This window comes from Malaclemys terrapin, chromosome 21 (genome assembly GCF_027887155.1).
Source record: "Malaclemys terrapin pileata isolate rMalTer1 chromosome 21, rMalTer1.hap1, whole genome shotgun sequence".
Lineage (NCBI taxonomy): Eukaryota > Metazoa > Chordata > Testudines > Emydidae > Malaclemys > Malaclemys terrapin.
The window spans coordinates 4755548-4775383 of NC_071525.1; the positions used below are offsets into that span (position 1 = coordinate 4755548).

Sequence of the window (19836 nt, forward strand, 5' to 3'; positions counted from 1 at the left end):
CTATGGAAACATGGAAGTCAATCCTTGCCCTTGGATGGGAACTCAAGACTGGTTTTGAAATACCCTGTTAGTGACTCCTGATTCAACTGATGAACAAATCCCAGTTTGGATTTTAAAAAAACAAAAAAAACAAACAGAGTTCCAAACTCCGCGGTGGCTCAGAATAATAAAAATAAATGCTAAGCACCCAGTGTGACTCCTACAGGTTCTTCCAAACCTTCTTCAGTTTCACCGGCGTCATTTTTATTTGTTTTTTCAATGTTCTTTTTTTTAGAAAAAAAAGGAAAACAATAAAAGTTCTTTAGCTGCTGTTTTGTGGTTTTTTTTTTTTTGTTTGTATTTTTAAAAATCTTTGAGGTAATAGAGTTGTGCCCTCGTTCTAACAGGTTCCCAGAGGTTGATGTTTTTTTTTCTTTCTTTTTCCCCCCTTTGCCATCTGTTTTCTTTTCTTTCTGTTTGTTTCTTTCCGAGCTCTCCTCTGCCAGTTGGTTTGATGTCCCCGGGAGGGGGCGGGGGGCAGCTGCAGACCAAGTTAAAAGAGGGAGTGTTGGTGAGGAAGGAAGAGCTGTTGGGGAAGCCCTTCATTTTCCACGTGCCCCTGGTGTCTCGGTCAAATAAAGATGACCAAGCTTGGTCAATGCAGAAGAGCTGTGAGTCCTGTCTCGCCACAAAAAAAAAAAATTAACTAAACCGCTTTGCTTCCGAGATCCAAGTGTGCGTTCAGAGTACTTGTTTTAAAAAGACATCGTAGGCTGGAGCATCGTTTGCCCTTCAACATTTCTGGCTTTTCTATTCATTTTAATTTATTATTATTCACTTCTTTTTTTAAAAAATAATGTACATTGCTCGTAAAATAATTTCTTTTTTCTTCTTCTTTAAATTAATTATTTTATTCTTTCATTCATTTGTTTATTCTTCAGATGTCATTAATTATTATCATCATCATTATCTTTTTATTGGACTCCCACCCCCTCCCCATTTCGGTCCCCACTTCCCCCCACCACCCCGTCCTGTCTCTTTAAGAAAATATTCTAATAGCCTGAGTGGCTGCAGCATGGCAAACCGGGCACTCCGGGTCGGTCCTCTCGCAGATCCGCACAGCGCACTCCATGCAGAAGAGGTTATGGCCGCATGGCACCAGGGCGGCCGTCACTTCACTTTCAAAACACACCATGCACTCCCGGCTGCTGGAGATGGATGTCCGGGCGGTGGTGTTGGCTCCCAGCTTGGAAAATCCTTGCAGTGGTTCCCCTGGAGACCTTCTGGGGAGCCCAGAGAGGTTAGGCTCTTGGATAGAAGAGGATGGGGAGCGATGCGAGTTAGGATGGACGGCGCCGGTGCTGCCGGATCGTTGCTGCTTAGAGAAGAGCACTGAGACGGGGTTGGTGTTTTCCTGCCCGGCCCACATGGGGGCACCAGATTCTGGCACCCCATAATAGAGATCTTGTTTGTTCACACCATAGTTAGGAAAGAGGTAACCATAATTGAAGTCATTTTGGTCGTTCAGTCGGGGTGTCTCGTAGACCGGGTCCACAGAGCAGTCACCGATGCACCCAAGGCTGTTCTGTCGGAAGGTGGAGAGGGGCTTGCAGCCTGGGGCAGGCGTGTGGACCCGCCACGCCTCTGAGTATCGGTTCTCCATGCCCGAGTCAGGGCTGCTGGACAGGAAGTCATTCTCATTGTTGTATTCCAGGATCTTGCCCGTCCTCACTGCGATGTGGGTCTCAATCTCCTCCCGGGCCCGCTCCACGTTGCCGGGTGCTCCTGTGATCTCAAAGACGGGGTCCCGGTCCCGGCTGGGTGTGATGATGTAGGTATTGGTTTGCTGCTGGATCCGCTTGATGGTGGCCCCTTTGGGACCCACTACCAAGCCCACCACGCGATAGGGTACACGGACCCGGATGGTGACTTGGCCGGGCAGGGTAGGGGCGCTGCCAAAGGTGGTGCCGGCCTTGTTGCGGGAGGCCCGGATCATGGAGAAGTGCTCAGCTGCCGAGATGATCTCCCGCCTAGCCATGGCTACGTCTTCCCGCCGCCCCGTCACCATGAAGACTGGCTCCTCGCCACGCACCGGGGTCTTGATGTAGGTGTTGGTCTTTGCCCTCAGAGCTTTGATCTTACAGCCTTGGGGAAAAGCAAAGACAGAAAACAAGGGAGAGGGATTAGAGTCAAGGCCTTCTCCCCAACATCCTCTGCACAAAACCCCACCTGGGACTCAATTTTCCCTCAAGGCCTACCCTGGGGCCCAGCCCCATCAGAGGCCAAGCAACTTCCCACTCAAGGCCCAGCCCTGCCAGGGGCCAAATGACCAGAGACATATATTCTACACTCCCAGGCCTGTGCGTAGTGACCAGTTTGTCCAATGGTCTCCCCCAGAAATTTAGGGCCTGAACGCGATATAGCTCAGCGTTTTATGATCAGCAGCCTCCCCCGACTCCTCCCTCCCCAGCACCGGGTGCTGGGTAGCGATTCCACCCAGCAGGTCTGTTGAGAGAAATATGAGGCTCTGGTACATCCTTCGCTGGGTCCTAATCCTCTCCCCATTTCATTTTATTTGCACAGACATCACAAGTGTTTTGGGGGCCCCCCGAGCTCAGGGTCCCAGTACAATTGCCCTCCTCTCTCCCCCTCACATCAGCCCTGCCCCTCAGCCCCCGGCAACCAGGCAAGGCTGGTGACTGTTGGTGGTGGCACCATCTTGAGACCAGCAACCCCAGCCCAGGAGAGGAAGGGGCTAATGCAACCGCTGGGGAGGAAAGCTTCATTTCACCACTGCAGGGATAGGTCACCTAATGAATGAGGCCCCCACCTCACCCCCTCAGCCACACACTGGGGAGTGGGGAGGGAGAGGCCCCCACCCCCCCAGACATACACTGGGGTGGAAGTGGCCCCCACAGCCACACACTTGGGAGGGAGAGGCCCCCACCCCCCTCAGCCACACACTGGGGAGGGGGGAGGGAGAGGCCCCCCACTCCCCTCAGCCACACACTGGGGAGGTGGGAGGGAGAGGCCCCCACCCCTGCCCCCCACATAAACATTGCATGTAGAGGCCTCAGGAAATCACCTGCCCTCTGCCCCACAGTGGCTTGTGCCCCCGGTCCCCTTCTCCCCCAGGCCAGGTGTCCCATCATGTCACCCTGAGAACCCTGTCCTCTTCCCTACACACTGCCTGGGCCCTGAGGGGGATTAAACGGCTCCCATGGCAACGCAGGATTCAGCCTGCCTAATGCGCCGAGGGGCGACCCGTCATTCCCATTGACATTAACAGGCCTCATCCCATTGACTCCCATGGGGGAATAACGGGACCCCGACTGCAGACGAGGGAAGCTAAGCCCCTCTCAGCACGTTGAAGGTCCAGCTCCTGAACGTAACGTTGGGAGAGGAGATTAGTGGTGAAAGAGAGGTGGGTTGCTTGAAGAGATGGGTTTAAAGGACAGATCAGGTGCCTGGCAGAAAAGTGTCCCGGCCTAGGGGGCAGCATGATGGAAAGCATGAAGCAGGGAGCAGGAGGAAGAGGTGAGGAAGGGATAATGCAAATGGCGGGGCCTGGGTTCCCCAAACAGCCAGTGGGAAGATGGCATGAAGCCTCCCCCGCCCCCCCGACAAAAGGGGATAAGGATGATTTAAACCCTTGAGCGAAGGGTGGTAAGGCCAAGGGGCTGAGAGTTTGGACTGAGGACCACACGTGAGGACAATGGACTTTGTTACCCTGGAAGGGGTGGAATTAAAAACATGGCCTGTCCGAAGAGCTGAACTGCAGCAAAAGACAACCCACTGCAGGACTGGAGTGATCACTGGCAGGGAGCGCTACCGAGGAAAGAGCTGCTATGTCATATCCAGCGACGAGGGGGCGAGACAGTGGTGAGTCTTGTTATATTAATTTAGATGGAATATATGGGCCTGAAGAGTTAAAGCTGTTAACTTGACCCTGTCTGTCACTGTCCCACATAAAACAGTGTTAAATAACCTCTGGGGTTTGGTATACAGAGCCTGCTTAGTACCATGGCAAACATGCTAGGAAATTCACGCCAAAGGTTAGAAATGTATTGATTGAAACACACAAAAGGAAAAGAATCAAAAGGTGGCAAAAGGCGTTGGAACTGAGATTGAGTGATTATGCAAAACAAATTTAATCAAAACCGCTTTTTAAAGAGGACAAATACTGGTTAAAGACTTTTATTCTGTCAGACAGTCCTTGGTGGGGGGAAAAGGATTAGTTCTGGTGTTCAGTTCTGAGTTGGAAATGATAGCCTCAACACAGAAGGGAGAGGAGGGCAACCTGGGGAAAATACAGTTTTGTCCATGTTTTTAGGGTTCAGGGTGGCAGGTCAGTCAGGAATGGATGCTCTCAACCCCGCCTCACCTCCAATCATCTCACTGATCTGGTCAGGTCCCTCTCCCAGTCCATCTCAGGCCTTGCAGGACTGAATAGACTGCCTTATGTCAGTCTGCAGTGTGGTACAGTTGACTTCAAGATCAAGTAAAAAGCAGGGAGAGAGAGAGAGGACAGAAGGAATATAGTGGGGGACAGAAAGACACAGGAAGGAGGGGAAGACAGAGCAGGATCTCACTCGTGTGAGCCTGGGTTCCCCACTGGAGCAGCGATGGTGGCCAAGCGTCCCCAATGGAGTACCAAGGTAAAAATCCCTATACCGCAGCCACAATGGTTGTAGCAGTTCCCTTTCCTCCCAAGCCTCTTTTTAGTGCCCCAAAAAGCGTGATGGGTGGAACGGCTCATTCTCTCCTTATTTCGCCCACCAATTAGGCCTAAGTTCCAAAGCACCAGTTTTGGCTTATTAATTTCTGGTCCGCTGCTCCTCTTGTTTACCGGTCATAATCTTAACGCAGTCCTTGGGTAATATCAGTAAACCCTCTCTGCTGAAATTAATTCAGTCTTTCTGTCTCCTTAAATCTTTTCTTAAAACAGTTTTATGTAACAGGTCATTGTAACAATTCATGAACCTTTATCCACGTTCCATTGGCTTGGCTCACAGGTACAGTAGGCCTGCTAGGCCTTCGAGATTACCTGTTATGGTAGCATCTCTGGCCCCTCCCAAGATTGGGATTTATTGTGCTGGGACATGGTGAGAGACAATCCCTGCCCTGAAGTGCTTCCAATGTAAATAGACAAAGGAACCATTATTATCCCCCTTTTACTGATGGGAAACCAAGGCACAGAGAGTAAATTATTTGCATAAGGGCACACCAGGAGTGTGTGGTGGAGGCAGGAAACCAGATGTCCCGGGTCCTCGCCCAGCACCTCAGCCACAAGACCATCCTTCTTCTAGGTGGCAATAACGGATAATTACTAGTTGAAAAACAAATGTGTCCTTTGTAAGTTGAAAGAAAAATTCTTCCTGGGGGCATTCCTGTAGGACAGAGATTCTATTAAAAACTCCTTTTTAAAGCATCTCAACTTCGGGGACAAATCATGTCAGGCACTGATCTGTTTGAAATAACGAAACCGGGGGACTGGCAAGCTCAAGGGGGATGGCAGATGGAGCCTTTCACCTCTAACCCATCCGTTCAAATCGTTTTGGTAGTGACCCAGTGTTGTTAACATCTGGAGGCTATTGGGTTCCTTGTGAGAGACGAGTTCAGCAGGTCTCAGCAGCACAAAACCAGGTGTTGTCACTGGATCCCTTATTGTCAGCCTCCGTGGAGAGAGAATTGAATGTGCCCCTCTCGGTCAGAGAGATGATCCCCTTCAGACAGAGCTGAGGCACATTGGCAAGCATGGTACATTTGGGGTGGCGGGTAGAACCTTGCATTGCCACTGCTGTGCTGGTATTGAAAACTTGCAGATGATCAGCTCTGCCCGCACCCTGAAGTTCCTGGAAAGACCAGTCACTGGCCACGTTTAGTGCTCCAAGGGCACCTGATCTCACCAGCTGGCTCGCAGCCTTTCTGCCAAGCTGCGGCTCACCTAGAAATTCCTCTTTTCACTTTGTCTAGGGCTAACCATTCCCTCTCCCATTGCAGCACCAAGCCTGCAGGTAGCCAGCAGCTGCACCCCCAGGCTTTGTGCGGGATCAGCGCTTCTACCAGCTCCACCCCCCTCTCCAAAGCCCCGCAGTGAAGAAGTGCACAGAGCAGGACTGCCTGAGGCTTGGGCCCTGCCCGTGAGCCCCAAATCTCCCTGTGGAACAGCCTCAAATCTGCAGCATCTGCTGCCACAGAGGGGGCAGCATTTTGCCCTGGATGAATTTCAGAGGGGTGAGATATGCAAAATAAACAGCCCTGGCCACTGATAGTACAGCATGAACGGTAGCAAGGTGAGCTTCCTTCCTAAACTACTTGCCTGTCAATATCCTAGACGCTAGAGGAACCCGATCAACGAGCAAAGAGGAGAACTGAATCTCCAAGGTCCAGTCACTCAGCTTCTCTACTCAGGCAGCCTGGTGGTTTTTCTGGTATGGAATTGGACTAGCCCCACCATACTCACTCCACACAGGCCACGGAACAGTTGCGAGGCTTCTGGTCATAATCGACCTGGGTGAGATTTACACACCATCCTAAAAGGGAAAGGGTACCTACCCCATTACCAGTCCCCTCGCCCTTGGTCAAAAATTGCTTCCTGTCTTTCCAAAGGGAGGGAAAGGAGATTCATGGTGGTTTGATATAGGAAGGAGACATGGTACAAATAGCCTTATACCAGGGAAAGAATGAGATTTGAAAATGATCTGTAAAATGGGGATAAACCCATTAATGATTGTGAGATGCTCAGATACTATAGTGAGGGCCAAAAATGTACCTCCTAGATAGACCAGGGGTCGGCAACCTTTCAGAAGTGCTGTGCCGAGTCTTCATTTATTCACTCTAATTTAAGGTTTCACGTGCCAGTCATACATTTTTACGTTTTTAGAAGGTCTCTTTCTATAAGTCTATAATATAGAACTAAACTATTGTTGTATGGAAAGTAAATAAGGTTTTAAAAATGTTTAAGAAGCTTCATTTAAAATTAAATTAAAATGCAGAGCTCTCAGGACCGGTGGCCAGGACCCGGGCAGCATGAGTGCCACTGAAAATCAGCTTGCGTGCCGCCTTTAGCACGCGTGTCATAGGTTGCCTACCTCTGAGATAGACCAAGGGTTAGATGTTAAAGGTATTTAGGAGCCTCATGATCGAGGTAGGTGCCTAGTGGGATCTTCAAAAGCACCCAGGCACCCAATTCCCCCAAGTGCCTATGTAAATCACACTATGTACCTATCTGCACTGTTAGGGGCCTGAATACACCCTGCTGCGTTAGGCTGAGTGGCACCAAATGGGATGACATCACATCGGAACATAACCAATGAACAGAGGAACAGTGGTGGTGTGGTTAAGGTGCTCGCCTGGGAATCAGCCCTTTAAAATATCTGGCCCCGAGTTCCTTCCCAGCAGATTCAGATGGAAATCAGGCACAATCCGGCGGGAGGTTCTGTAGCTCATTCTAGCCCCAAACTCTAAAGCAAACTTCAGGGCAGTCTAGTCTCTGCTGCGCCACGCCTCGTGCAGTCATTTCCACCTCTGCCAGCCAAATCAGAACTGTCTGTAGTGCTTCGCACCGATGCAAATGACTGCATGAGGTGCAGGACAATGGAGCACTTGGCCCAATAGGGCTACTGGTGGAGCAAGGAGACAAGGCTCTGATCCTCTGACTGGCATTATCTGTATTGGGAGACTGCCCTCCACCACCTCTGTAACCCCCTTCCCTGGAAGATAAGCCACTTCCTTGCCTTCTACTGCCCTCCGGTCCCAACCTCCTTTCCTCCCTTTACATTACACCTTTAACACACCAGGGCCTACAAAGAGGTGCTCTGTACCCAAAAAACTGGGACTCCTCACCTTATAGGCTGGAACATTATTATTTATATAGATCCTAATAAGTAACAGCAAGTCCCTGAGCTGGGAGCTCTGGACTGGAGTTCGTCTAGCAAGACACTGGCCTATGGTGACATCACAGCATTTACACGGATGTAACACTCTCCTTGCCGGGGTCAGCAGCAAGGATTGAACCCTGCCCCTTCCGCGCAAGACCACCCACTTGAGCTGCAAGGATAACTCTAGGTACAGCCACGGTTTTTCCTCCTTTTTTAAGACCTGCAGCAGCAATTGCACTGTCAACTGACTCGGGCTTGTGCGACGCGGATAAAAATAGAAGTGAAGCTGTTCCCGCTCAGGCTGGAGCCCGGGCTCTTAGATACGGCCCCGTTGCTGGGTTTCACTGAAGCCTGGAACACCTACACTGCTCGTTTTCGCTCAGTAGTGCAAGCCTGAAACAGCTGACCCAGGCTCTGAGAGTCACGGCTGCGGGATTCCCCCCCGTAGATGTGCCCTCTGTCAGCTGGCAATAGTGGTAGACTGTTTATGCAACCCTAGCTAGTGACTGAACCATATAAAGCATACTGGACCACCACATCATGCTAGTCAACTACGGTGCAACACGACCATTTGGGCTGGATTAGAATGTGTGGCAATGAAATACAACGACACCACATCGAAACATCACTAGCTCATAAATAAAGAATAGTCTGGTGGTTAAGGCACTGGCCTGGTACTCAGGAAACATGGGTTCACATCCCAATTCTGCCACAGACTCTCAATATGAGTTAGAGCAGGTCACTTAGCCTCTCTAGGGAAAATATTCCGCTGTCCTTTATTTAGGGCAGGGCCTGTCTCTTACGATGAATCTGTACAGAGCCTAGCACAATAAGTAATGTGACAACATTGCATTACACCTAACTCTCTGCCAAGGCATTGATTTCACGGAGCCCCATGGAGGGGGGTGGCTAGATGCAACCCTGAGAAAGATCAAGACAATTCCCAGAAAATCCAGGCCAGCTAGAAACCCTACTGAGTGCTATCTAGCCTGATGCTATTCCCCATTGAGATTGTGCCCTGCAGTAGATTTGCAGTGCTTTGTCCAGTCAAGGTTTAAAATGGCTCACGTGGACTGATTATTATTTACTATTTGTACTGCAGTAGCACCAGTCAGGGATCCGGGTCCGTACAAACACAGAACAGAAACACAGTCCCTATCCCACGGAGCTCGCCATCTTCATAAGATTAACTGAGAGGCCATGATGTCCTGTGGGAGATCACCCCACCATTATGTCGTTAATGACATGCTTCTCCCTTGGGGAGAACGTCCACCTATTGTGTGGGACTGAAGTTATATTTGCCTAAACGCCCTGGTATTTAGGTAAACAGGTCTGCATCCCAGGAGCAAGAGTCCCGTTTGCATCCAAAATAGTATGTCGGGTTACGCACTTGCCGGGGTGGACCTGGGATCTGCTAACAGGAGAACCTGGGACAATGGTTGCACACAGATGGAGGGAGATCCAGGCCCAGCCTGATAGGAAACAATCAAGCAGGTGACGCAAAGGGTCATGCAGGCAGAGACAAAGGAAGGGGGCTCCACGCTGGGGACAGATGGAAGGAAACCAAGGCAAGATATATATGAATGGGGACAAATGTAGAACAAGATCATATAAGCTGGAGCGGGTGGGAAGAGGTTACATTGATAGCGAGAAACAAACAGTGATGGGGGCGGGGGAGAAGGAGAGACGCACGGAATGGCAAAGGGGACACAGGCAAGGAGACAGCACAGGAGAAAGGGGGAGGGAAGATCTGGAAACGGACAAAAGGACGGTGCAGCTGATGGTGTGAGAAGCAGGGGGGAGGAGGGAGGGTCTCCAAGCGGCCTGCAGACAGGAGAGCTGGCTTTGCAGAGACAGACAGATGGGGGAACCTTTGCTTTAAACTGAAAAACACAGGAAACAAGATTGACCTACACCCAACCATTAAGCCAGGAGGCCCCTCACAGGCCAATGGGCCAGATCCGCAGCTCATGTAAACAGCTCATTGACTTCCAAAGGGAGCCACGCTGAATTACACCCGCTAAAAATCTAGCCATTCTTATATTTGATTTATCCATTTATACCTATGACGGGGCCCTAATCCTGAGCCCACACCCAATCCTGATCTCACTCTATGCCAGTGTAAAAGAGGGGTGTAACTCCATTGACTTCAGTGGGTGCACTTTTTGGCAGCACAAAGCCGGGTCAGGCTCCAGCTCTATTCATCCCAGCTGGAATGAGCAATAAGGATGGTCTCCTTTCCCCACAACACACATACACTCCTTTCCCCTATTTTTGTTATTCAAGGCTTTTTCTCATCTCTAACTAACAACACAGAACAAACCTCTTTACTTAGTGGATTAGTAAAGGGGCAGAATTACCCACTACGCTATTAAGAATGTAAAACTAAGTCGAGAAGAGAACCTCCAGCACATTTCTATAGGGCAGTACTCTTTAAGGCATTGCACAAACATCACCTAATTTATCCCTGTCAGCTAGGTTTTTATATTGGGAAGGGAAATAAGCCCTTGCTTGTCTATACAGGTTGTGGTTTTTTTTAAAAAAACTCAAGTTCATTGATCGCCAATTAACTCACGTTCACTAACAAATTTGTAAATTATTTCACTGAACTACAAACCTTTGTCGGAGAACAAACCTTTGTGGCATGTCCAGACTTGCACCTACAAACGAGTTAGCTAACTGGAGGCAATTGGTAATCAGTTAACTCCAGCTAAAAAGTCTAGTCTGGCTATGTCCCAAATATGGTGCTTAGAAATGCTGGAAGATTGGGATAGACTGAGTCAAATTCTCCTCTCTGTTACCCCAATGTAAGAGCCTGCTCCAAAAATACATGGAAGTTGAGGGATCAGAGATTAAGGGCTTGAGTTGTCATTAACTAACTCCTCTAGGTGCAAGGCAATCAGCGCAGTGTGGGTGTAACATGCTATTGTTTGCACACACTGGTCCCAATACTCTTCTCATACTGGTTTTACACCAGTGTGATTCCATTGAGAGCCAATTCTTGTTTACACCAAGATCCCTGTGCACTGCTCTGGCAGCGTCAAGGGGGCCTTAAAGTGGATCTAAATTACAGATGCACTCACTTTGGGTGTAAATGCTGATGCAAGGGGCGGGGCAAAAGAGAATCAGGCCACTGGAAGTGTACACGCGTGTAAATCCAAAGTTAATGTCACTGATAGCCAAATGCAGCTTTTCATTTCCAAGGACTGAAGGCCAGATCCTTAGCCGCCTTAGGTCCATTGAAGCCAACAGCTGGTGTCAACTGGTGTAACTCCACTGAAGCCAGTGGGTTAGACCCTCAGATCAAGGAGCGAATGATGCTACGTCAGTTTACATCAGCTGCTAATCTGGTCCTGAGGTTTTTAAACAGATCACATCAAATCACTATTGGTCTTTACACACACGTATATTTTTAAGATATAAATAATTCCCACAGACAAAAGTTTTCAGCCTGATTCTCTTTCACGCCACCCCTTTAGACCGCTCTGGTGTAAATTACATACGTATGGACCTGCTTTAAGGCACTTTTAGGCGGCCAGAGGAGCGTAAAGGGGCCTCAGAGAAAATGAGGACCTGGCCCCTTATCTGTAATATTCATAACATTAAAAGAGGCCTGTAAAATAAACAACCATCAAATATATCTGTGTGGCAAAACTTTGTTTCGTTGCTGGTGAAAGTTGAGTTCAAAACACATACACAAAGCACCAGAAACATGCAACCACTAATTAACTGTTGGGTGAGATTTTGTTGCATTGCTGATGAAAACTGTATTTAAAAAACACATACACACAAAGCACCACAAATAAACAACAACTAAATCTCTTTGCAGCGAGGCCTTAGTGCCCTGCTGATGCAAGTTGTGTTAAAAAAAAAACCAACACACCCCAAAATAAGCAGTCACTGAATTTCCGTGTGGTTGAGGCCTTTTTGCATAGCCGATTGAAGTTATTCAACAAACACATGCATATACACCCCAAGACACCACAAACAATCACCATCTTGTTGTGTTGCAGATGGAAGTTATGCTACAGAAAAACCCAACCTCGGCAGCAGATCTCAAACAGCAAGGCATCATCATGCAGGGTAAGGTGGGTGTGTCACTGTTGTGCCCGCATGGCGCAATCCTGACGTCTGACTTTGTCACATGTTTTAGACCTCGCTGGGAGAACGGGGCAAGGAGAACTGCACAGGGATGGGGGGCTGCCAGACAAAGGTGGGAAATTGGTGGTGGTGGGGGGGGAAATCTGGAGGGAGGGGACCAAGGACCAAACAGCAACATGTTTTCCTGCCGCCCTAGATTCCAGCCACCCCACTCTGCAGCGAGGTTCATTTGGTCGGCAGTAGCACAGCCAGCAGCCAGACCCAACACATGGAAAATTCCCTTTGTCTCTCCAGGCTTCACTTTCTCCTCCTGCCACACACTTTTGGTTAGGTTCTCAAGACCCACCCAGGGCAGATTCCCCTCTTGCATCGACTGGTGTAAATCCAGACTAAGATGGGCCTGATTCTCCTTGACCCCGCTCGGGCACACAGCCCAATTTACACCCACTTTAAAGCCCTTTTGCACTGCCAGAGGGAGAATCAGGCCCCACTGCACCGAAAGGAGCTAAAACTGGGATTTCCACGGCCGAGCAGACAGCAGGATCTGACCCAGAGCTGCTCCCTGATTCTTTTAGACACACCTCCACATGGGGGGCGGAGGGGAGGAGATAGAATCATCAGGCCGCCTGAATGAAAAGGCTCCCTCGGACTATTTTTAAATGCAGAGAGCGTTAGAGCATGTTCACAGCGACACAAAGAGCCCAATCACCTGGGGTTACTGGGGCCTCTTGTTATTTGACTTCACCTCACCAAGAAAGCACAATTTATGTTAAGCTCCCGCTCAGCATAATCTCGTCTCTGTTGACAACAGGGCGAGTAAGAGCAGGCGGGGAGAGGCTTCACTAGAGAGTCACTCCGGATTTAGGGAGTAAGGATGTTGCCATTGCTAATAAAATAATAAATCATCATCATAAATGATATTTTATTCATTGTTATTATAATGATACCTAGATCTTACAGAGGACTTCTTTTCTCAGACAGGGTGGGGGCGCAGAGTTTGCAAACCTACCGCTGGGAGCATTAGAAAGCAAACCTAATCCTCCCCCATCCCCCCACCACACATACAAAGAAATGCAACTGCCTATCAGCTCAGGACGCTGTTCAAAAACTGGAAGCCCCCAGCCAGCCCCAGGGCCTACCTTCCCTGTGGGTGGGAATGGCACCAAATTACCCCAGCAAAAAATTCAGCTCCTTGCTTCTCTCGGGCCTTTCCACAACTGGGCCCTGGGCTCCCCAGGGAAGAACCCAAGTGTCTTAGTGCCTCAGAATTTTGTCCCTTTTAAAGACCCAGGCACGTGTAGCCAGGGGTCACACCTCTCGCTCCCCTCCACTCTCATCTGGCATCAGTCCCCTCTATTGACAATCTTGACAGTCTGGGCACAAGAGCCTTCTCCTTTGCAACTCTGGTCTCTCTGCTCTTCAAAGTCACCTGCAAAGGCTGCAAACCTATTGAACTGGGGGCCAGGCCAGGCAGAGGTGCCCGCAGTGGGTTCGCACCTCCAGTGGCCATAAGCAGCCAAGTAGGGGTTTGCCTAGGGGTCATTGCTCCCACTCCAGCTGTGGAAGGGAATGCCTGGCTGGTCCAGGTACTGACCATGGCTTGGGGGGTGGATTCTGCTTCCCCTCCAATCCCAGTGCACTTGGAGTTCATAAATGCCACTCTCAAGAATCATTATTACTTTGTTCCCTGTCAAACCTTCTCTGGTTTCCTTCCATCCACTCTGATTTAAAAAGGCAGCAACTGGCTCATCCCACCAGACATCCAGGTTCATTGCTGACCTTTGTGGCAAGATGGGGGAGGAAGCGGCCCTATGTACATGGCTAGCCGCTTCCTCCAAAAACCAGGCTCTCCAGGGAAAAAGCCAGTGTCCCAGTGACTCAGAATCTTGTCCCTTTTAAAGTCCACAGCCCACATAGCCTGGGGTTGCATCATTAACGAGGCTCTCAGCACAGCAACCGGCACCACCACAACTCAAGTGCAGTTTACAGAATGCAACTGGCTCTTTAAGGGCATATTAACAGTTCCCATGGAACATGCATATCCATCAAGCACAAGTTTATTTCCTGGAGCGTCTATCATTCAAACTGGATCCACCCCTCCCGCCCCCAAATTAAACCACTTTGCAAAGAGAGTTACAACCATTCAAATAAAAATACTTGGGGCTTGAGTCTCATTTTCACTAAGATCCCTTTACACTGTTCTGGCAGTGCAAACAGGTCTTAAAGTGGGCATACATTGCACTGCCAGAAGTGTGCAAAGAGGCCTTGTGTGTGTACGTTTTTAATAAGTTGCACTTTGACAGCTGGGAAAAGTTTTTTTAAAGATCAAGAAATTTAGCAATTTATTTAATTGGAACAATGTCAAGTTTAAAAGAAAAACTGGTTTTGATTAAAAATCCTCAAACAAGTTTTTTTTTTTTTTTTTTTTTAAAAAGGATATTTATATCTCTTTTCCATACATTTTTATCTCCTTATCCTCAGATATCCACTGAAAGCAACCATTCCCCTTTAATGTATCACAGGCTTCCATTGGCTTCATCCACTCTATTAAACAAGGGACCTCATTTATAATCTTCATGCAGTGGGTTCTCTAGAGACTCCAGGCAGGCCTTTCAAAAGAACTCAGCACCCATTCACCTAACCAAAGTGACCAGGTTCTCAAAAGTGCCTAGCACCCAAGCAGCCCCCATTGTCCTCAACGGATGCTCAGCACTTTTGGAAACCTGTACCCCATCATCGAACCTCCAAACAAAAAACAGACCCCCCCAAAGGCATAAAATTAGACAAGAAAGAAAGATCCGCAACTAGGGTAAATCAGTGTGGTTGCATAGACTTTAATGGAGTGAAACTGATTTAAACCAGCTGAAAATTTGTCATGTTGACTTTAGATGGAGCAATGCTGATTTACTCCAGCTGGGAATCTGGCCCATGGATACTTACCAGTTTCCCAGACATTGGAACCAACCCTCCCTCCCCACAGGCAAACCGCTAGTGGGAGAATTGCAGCAGGTTTCTGCGTTGCCTTCCATCACTCCATTCACAACACACACACTGCTGCATGCAAAACAAATCAAAACACACCCCTCTGCTTTAGAGTTTGGGTCAGCGATGCTACCCAGACAGAAAACAACACAGGCATCTTTCTGGCACCATATAACATTTCCAGTTTTGATTCGGCCTAACAAATCTCTCTCTCTTTTAACTTTATTAAACAAAGGGGGCCTGATTCTCCATTGCCCAGCACCTTGTGCGATCGTTAACACTGGTGCAAACACTACCCTGCTGCCCACGCTCACTCTGCTCTGGTGTAAATGACTGCACATGGTGTAGGGCCATCGAGAATTGGGCCCAGGGAGATCTTCTTTGGTAGCAACATACCCCCATCCCCTCTATTCGCAGAGACACTGGGCCAGATTCTGAGCTTGGTGGTATGAAACCAGAGTGAAATCCATTGACTTTAATAGAATTGCCCTAGGTTTACACCGAAATCAGACCCCTGAGGCACTTTTGCCCATGTTGGGGTCCTCTCAAGGCAGCAGGCACCTCACTGATGGCAAAAGGCCTAAAACTCGCCTTCACGGAAGAAAGTCAAGCCACCGAAGGCCCTATTGTTCCAATACATGTTCCACTTAACCATGCACAACCATTAGTCATCCATATTTCTCCCTCTCTAATTCCCCCCCCACCTCCCCCTCTGGGAGCATCAACCTCAAGAAAGGACCCCCTTTGCCTTTCCACTCTCCCCACATCTGTCCAACAGCAGAACTGCCTGCTCACGGCAATTTTGACTCAAGACCCAAAAGGAGGCATCTGGGTTTTGAACTGCAGTTTTTACCAATCACACTTCCAGTGCATCAAGTTACTTGTTTAGAAACAAAAAACACATCCCACTTAGCCCACACTGCTTCCCCCCCACCCCAAACAACATAAAACTTCTCTCTGCCAGCCGTATTAATTTTAACCCTGCGTTAGCACCCGACTGATGGCTTCCAGCAATAATCCTGCTACTTGGAAGACTGGAAGGGGGTGGAGGGGGAGAGATGGGCGACTTAAGAGTGGGTGTGGTATATATATAATTTTTTAAGCCCTCCTCCATTCTACCTCGCTTCGAATGGAGCCCGTAAAGAGAACAAAAGCATCACTGTCAAAGAGATTCTGGTCAGCTCTGGGGGGAGGGGGGGGGGGATAGAAAAGGAGGATGGAAAATGAAGAATAGGGCACAAGCAGGATTGTTAAATTCCAAACCCTCCAGTCACATGATTCCAGAAAGAGTTCAACTTTCATTAATCTGTTATTTGAATCCTTTATAGGCCTTAAGAACGCCTCCCCCCCCCACCCCAACCCACAGCACAACCCCTCGACTTCCCGCACGGAGCCCAACAAAGGGGATTTTCCCCTCGCCCCGCCTTGCCCCCGTGGAAGGAATGAGCGGACGAGTCTCCCCAGCCGGAAGGCAGGGAGTGGGGCTGGGGAGAGACATATTTCACACCAGCAAAGTAGCAAAAAGGAGGGTTTTTTCCCCCGAACGAGCGGAATGATCTCACACACATTCCTCCAGATTTCATCCGGCCGGGTTTTAGAGCAAGCGAGCAAACAAACTCCGGACCATCCCTCCATTCACTTCGGCCCAGAGAAGTCCTTCTCGTTTCAGTCTGGGGGGGGGGGGGGGGTCAGAAGTGAGCTTTATTTCTCCCGGGGGCGGAACAGCCAGATTTCCCCTCTTTGTTTCTTGGCATTAGGAAACACTTTGGAGGGTGATGAGGGAGAAAGGAGAAGGGATATGGGGGGAGGAGGGAAGAGAAGGGATGCGGGGGGGAGGAGAAGGGATATGGGGGAAAGGAGAAGGGATGCGGGGGGGAAAGGAGAAGGGATATGGGGGGAAAGGAGAAGGGATATGGGGGGGAGAGGAGAAGGGATGCGGGGGGGGGAAAGGAGAAGGGATATGGGGGGAAGGGGACGGGATGCGGGGGGGGGGGAAGCAGAAGGGATATGGGGGAAGGAGAAGGGATGCGGGGGGAAGGAGAAGGGATATGGGGGGAAAGGAGAAGGGATATGGGGGAGAGGAGAAGGGATGCGGGGGGGAAAGGAGAAAGGATATGGGGGGAAGGAGACGGGATGCGGGGGGGGAAAGCAGAAGGGATATGGGGGGAAGGAGACGGGATGCGGGGGGGGGGGGAAGGTGAAGGGATATGGGGGGAGCATTTCCCTCCCCCTGCAGTGGCCATTATTCAGCACCGGAGAGGGTGGGTGGAAATACTCCTAATAGATGGACCTAGTTGATAACAATGGGAGAGGAGGCCTCAGAATGGGGCGGGGGGGGGGGGGAGATAATCTCAAGCGGACACTATTTAACTTTAAAACCCACTTCGAGTTCCACCACGCCCCCCCCCCCCAAAGAAGGGGAAAGACCTGTGTGTGTGTGGGGGGGGGGGGTGTTTCCCAAGTGATGCCAACTGAGCGGGTGGTTTAAGTTTTACCACTTCTACGCCTCCCCCCCCCCCATCTTAACAAAAGAACTAGGTGGGATGCTAGATGGGGGGCGTGGAGGAAGGACAGAGGAGCCCGAGTCCTGGGGGGGTGTCTTGAGGGGAGAGGGGGGGGAATGAGCAGTGGAGGCAGGTTAAGAAGGGGGGGTCGCTCGGCGGGGGGGGCAGGAGCAGGGCACGCTTAGGGCCCCCCCACACAACCCCCCCCCCCCCACTCCCACGCGTACCTTGCCTGCCCACTATCTCCGCCACGTGCTCGGAGCTGGGCACGGGGACGCACTCGGTGGTGTTGGAGCTGCTCTTCAGCCGCAGCTCGGCCTCCTTGTACAAGGCGCACAACTTGGTCTCGGCCGCCCCGGCGGGGGACGCGGAGGACGAAAGGGTCGCGGAGCCTTTGGGGGCCGGCGGGGGCGGCGGCTGGGGCGGCTGCGGCGGCGGCGGCTGGGGCGGCTGGGGCGGCGGCGGCGGGTGGCTGCTGTTGTTGTTGTTGCTGTCCTCCGCTCCCACCGCGGCGGAGGAGGAGGAGGAGGAGGACGGCTCCCCCAACCCGAGCAGACACAGCTGGTCCAGGGCGAGCTGCAAAGCTCGGTCATCCTCCAGCAGCGCCCGGTCCTTGCTGTTCCCCGCGAAACAGCCTAGCTCGCCGAAAGCCCCGTTCCTTTCCATTATCCCTGATACTACCAGGCTAGGCATGGCTAACAAAGACTTGAGAGGGGGGTTGGGTGGTGGTGGTGGGTTGGGGAGGGTGTGTGTGTGTGTGGTGCTGGCGGGGGGGGGGGAGTGTGAGAGAGAGAGGAGGGGAGTTGGGGGGGGAACAAAGAGCTTGGGAGAGAGAGAGAGAGAGAGAGGAGGGGGGAAAAGGCAGAGGGAGAGAAACAGACAGAGGGAGAGAGAGAAAGGGACCCTCCGCCCACCTCCCCTCGCACTGGCCAAGCCCCTTTCTCTCTGTCTCTCTCGGTTCCTTTCTGTAACCTGATCTCTCTCTCTCTCTCTCTCCCAGGCACTTCCACTCCGATGTGGATCCCCTCCCACCTTTGCACAGAAAAGATTCCCCCACACAGCCCCTTTCCCCCTCCCTTGGGCAGACCCCGCCTGGCTTTTGAGGGGTGTGCGGAGGGAGAGGCGCAAGAAACCGCACCAGCCAGCGTGTGCAAAAGGAGGGAGACGAGACGGGGGTGGGTGTGTGTGGGGGGGGAACTCTTTTGTTTTAAATTCCCTGGCTGCAGCATGAAACTGACACTCCGGAGGGCCCCGGAGGCTGCTGGGGGATGTAGTTTCGCACCCGGGCGCACACACCCCCTTTTCCTGCTGCTTCTGCAGTCTAGGAAAGAGAGGGAAAGAAAGAAGGGGAGGGAGGGAGGAACGGATGAAAGAAGGTAAGAAGCCTGGTCTTGTGGGTCAGGCATTGGCTTGGGACGCAGGAGATCTGGCTTTGGCCACTGGTTCCCCTTGTAACCTTGGGCCAGTCACTTCATCTTGCAGCATCTGATTCCCCCACCTGTAAAATGGGGACAATAATCCTTCCTGATCTCCACAGGATGCTGTAAGGATAAAATCCATGAATGACAGCGAGGGGCTCAGATCCTGTCGTGATAAGTACTAGGGAGAGGAAACTAGACAGGAGTAAAGAGAGAGAGACCTGGGCAAATGGGGAGTGAGTCCACTAAACCCCAGAAGCTAGAAGGAGGGGTGGGGGGAAGAAGAAGCTATCTGGGAACAGAAAGGAATACACGCACACAGGCCCCTGATTCAGTAACGGGGCTGCATGTGGGTGCTCTGTGCCTGTGCAGAGTCAATTGACTTCCGTGGGGAGCTCCAGTTGACAGAGGAATCAACACATTCATTGCAGGATCGGGGCCCTGTAGAGAAAGCAACACAGAAAGAGACCCAGAGCCAGAGAAGCAGACACACAGGGTCATTTCACTGTAGCCTTGTGCAGCTGTTTGCACCAGGGTAATTAACCTCTGGAACAATTTCCCCAGTATCTTGGTGGATTCTCCATCACTGACAGTTTTCAAATCAAGATTGGATGCTTTTCTAAATGATCTGCTCCTCTAGGAATTGTTTTGGGGAAGTTCTATGGCCCGTGTTATCCAGGAGGTCAGACTAGATGATCACAATGGTCCCTTCTGGCCTTGGAATCTGTGAATCTACAAGTACTCCTGTTCTTTTTGTGAATCTAGTGCAAAACGCTACCAGATCAGAATGCTCCCACTTCCTGAGGGTGTAAATTACTACTCAAGTCGTAGGGTGACAGTGAATTGGCCCCTGGAGAGAAAAAGGCAGCGGGGAGGGGGGCTGATTCACCACTGCCGTGTGCACTAGTCCTTTGTACCACTCCGTTTGGTAACACTTGCTTTGCACCAGTGTAAATGACAGCACAAGGG

General features: G+C 50.6%; 1 protein-coding gene across 1 annotated transcript; it reads right to left on the minus strand.

Moving 5' to 3' along the window:
• Nucleotides 1–1018: 1018 nt before the first annotated feature.
• Nucleotides 1019–18213, minus strand: MEX3A (mex-3 RNA binding family member A). Its single transcript, XM_054010978.1, has 2 exons — nt 17677–18213; nt 1019–2124 (listed from the first exon to the last, which is right to left on the minus strand). Exons 1-2 carry the CDS (start codon nt 18140–18142, stop codon nt 1019–1021), a joined length of 1572 nt encoding a protein of 523 aa, XP_053866953.1. The 5' UTR covers nt 18143–18213.
• Between the last annotated feature and the right edge of the window lie 1623 nt (nt 18214–19836).

Coding starts and splice junctions, on each gene's coding strand:
- MEX3A (XM_054010978.1), bottom strand. CDS start 18,142: ATGCCTAGCCTGGTAGTATCAGGGATAATGGAAAGGAACGGGGCTTTC. Junction 2,125..17,676: donor GGAGATAGTGGGCAGGCAAG/GTACGCGTGGGA, acceptor CTTTTCCCCAAG/GCTGTAAGATCAAAGCTCTG.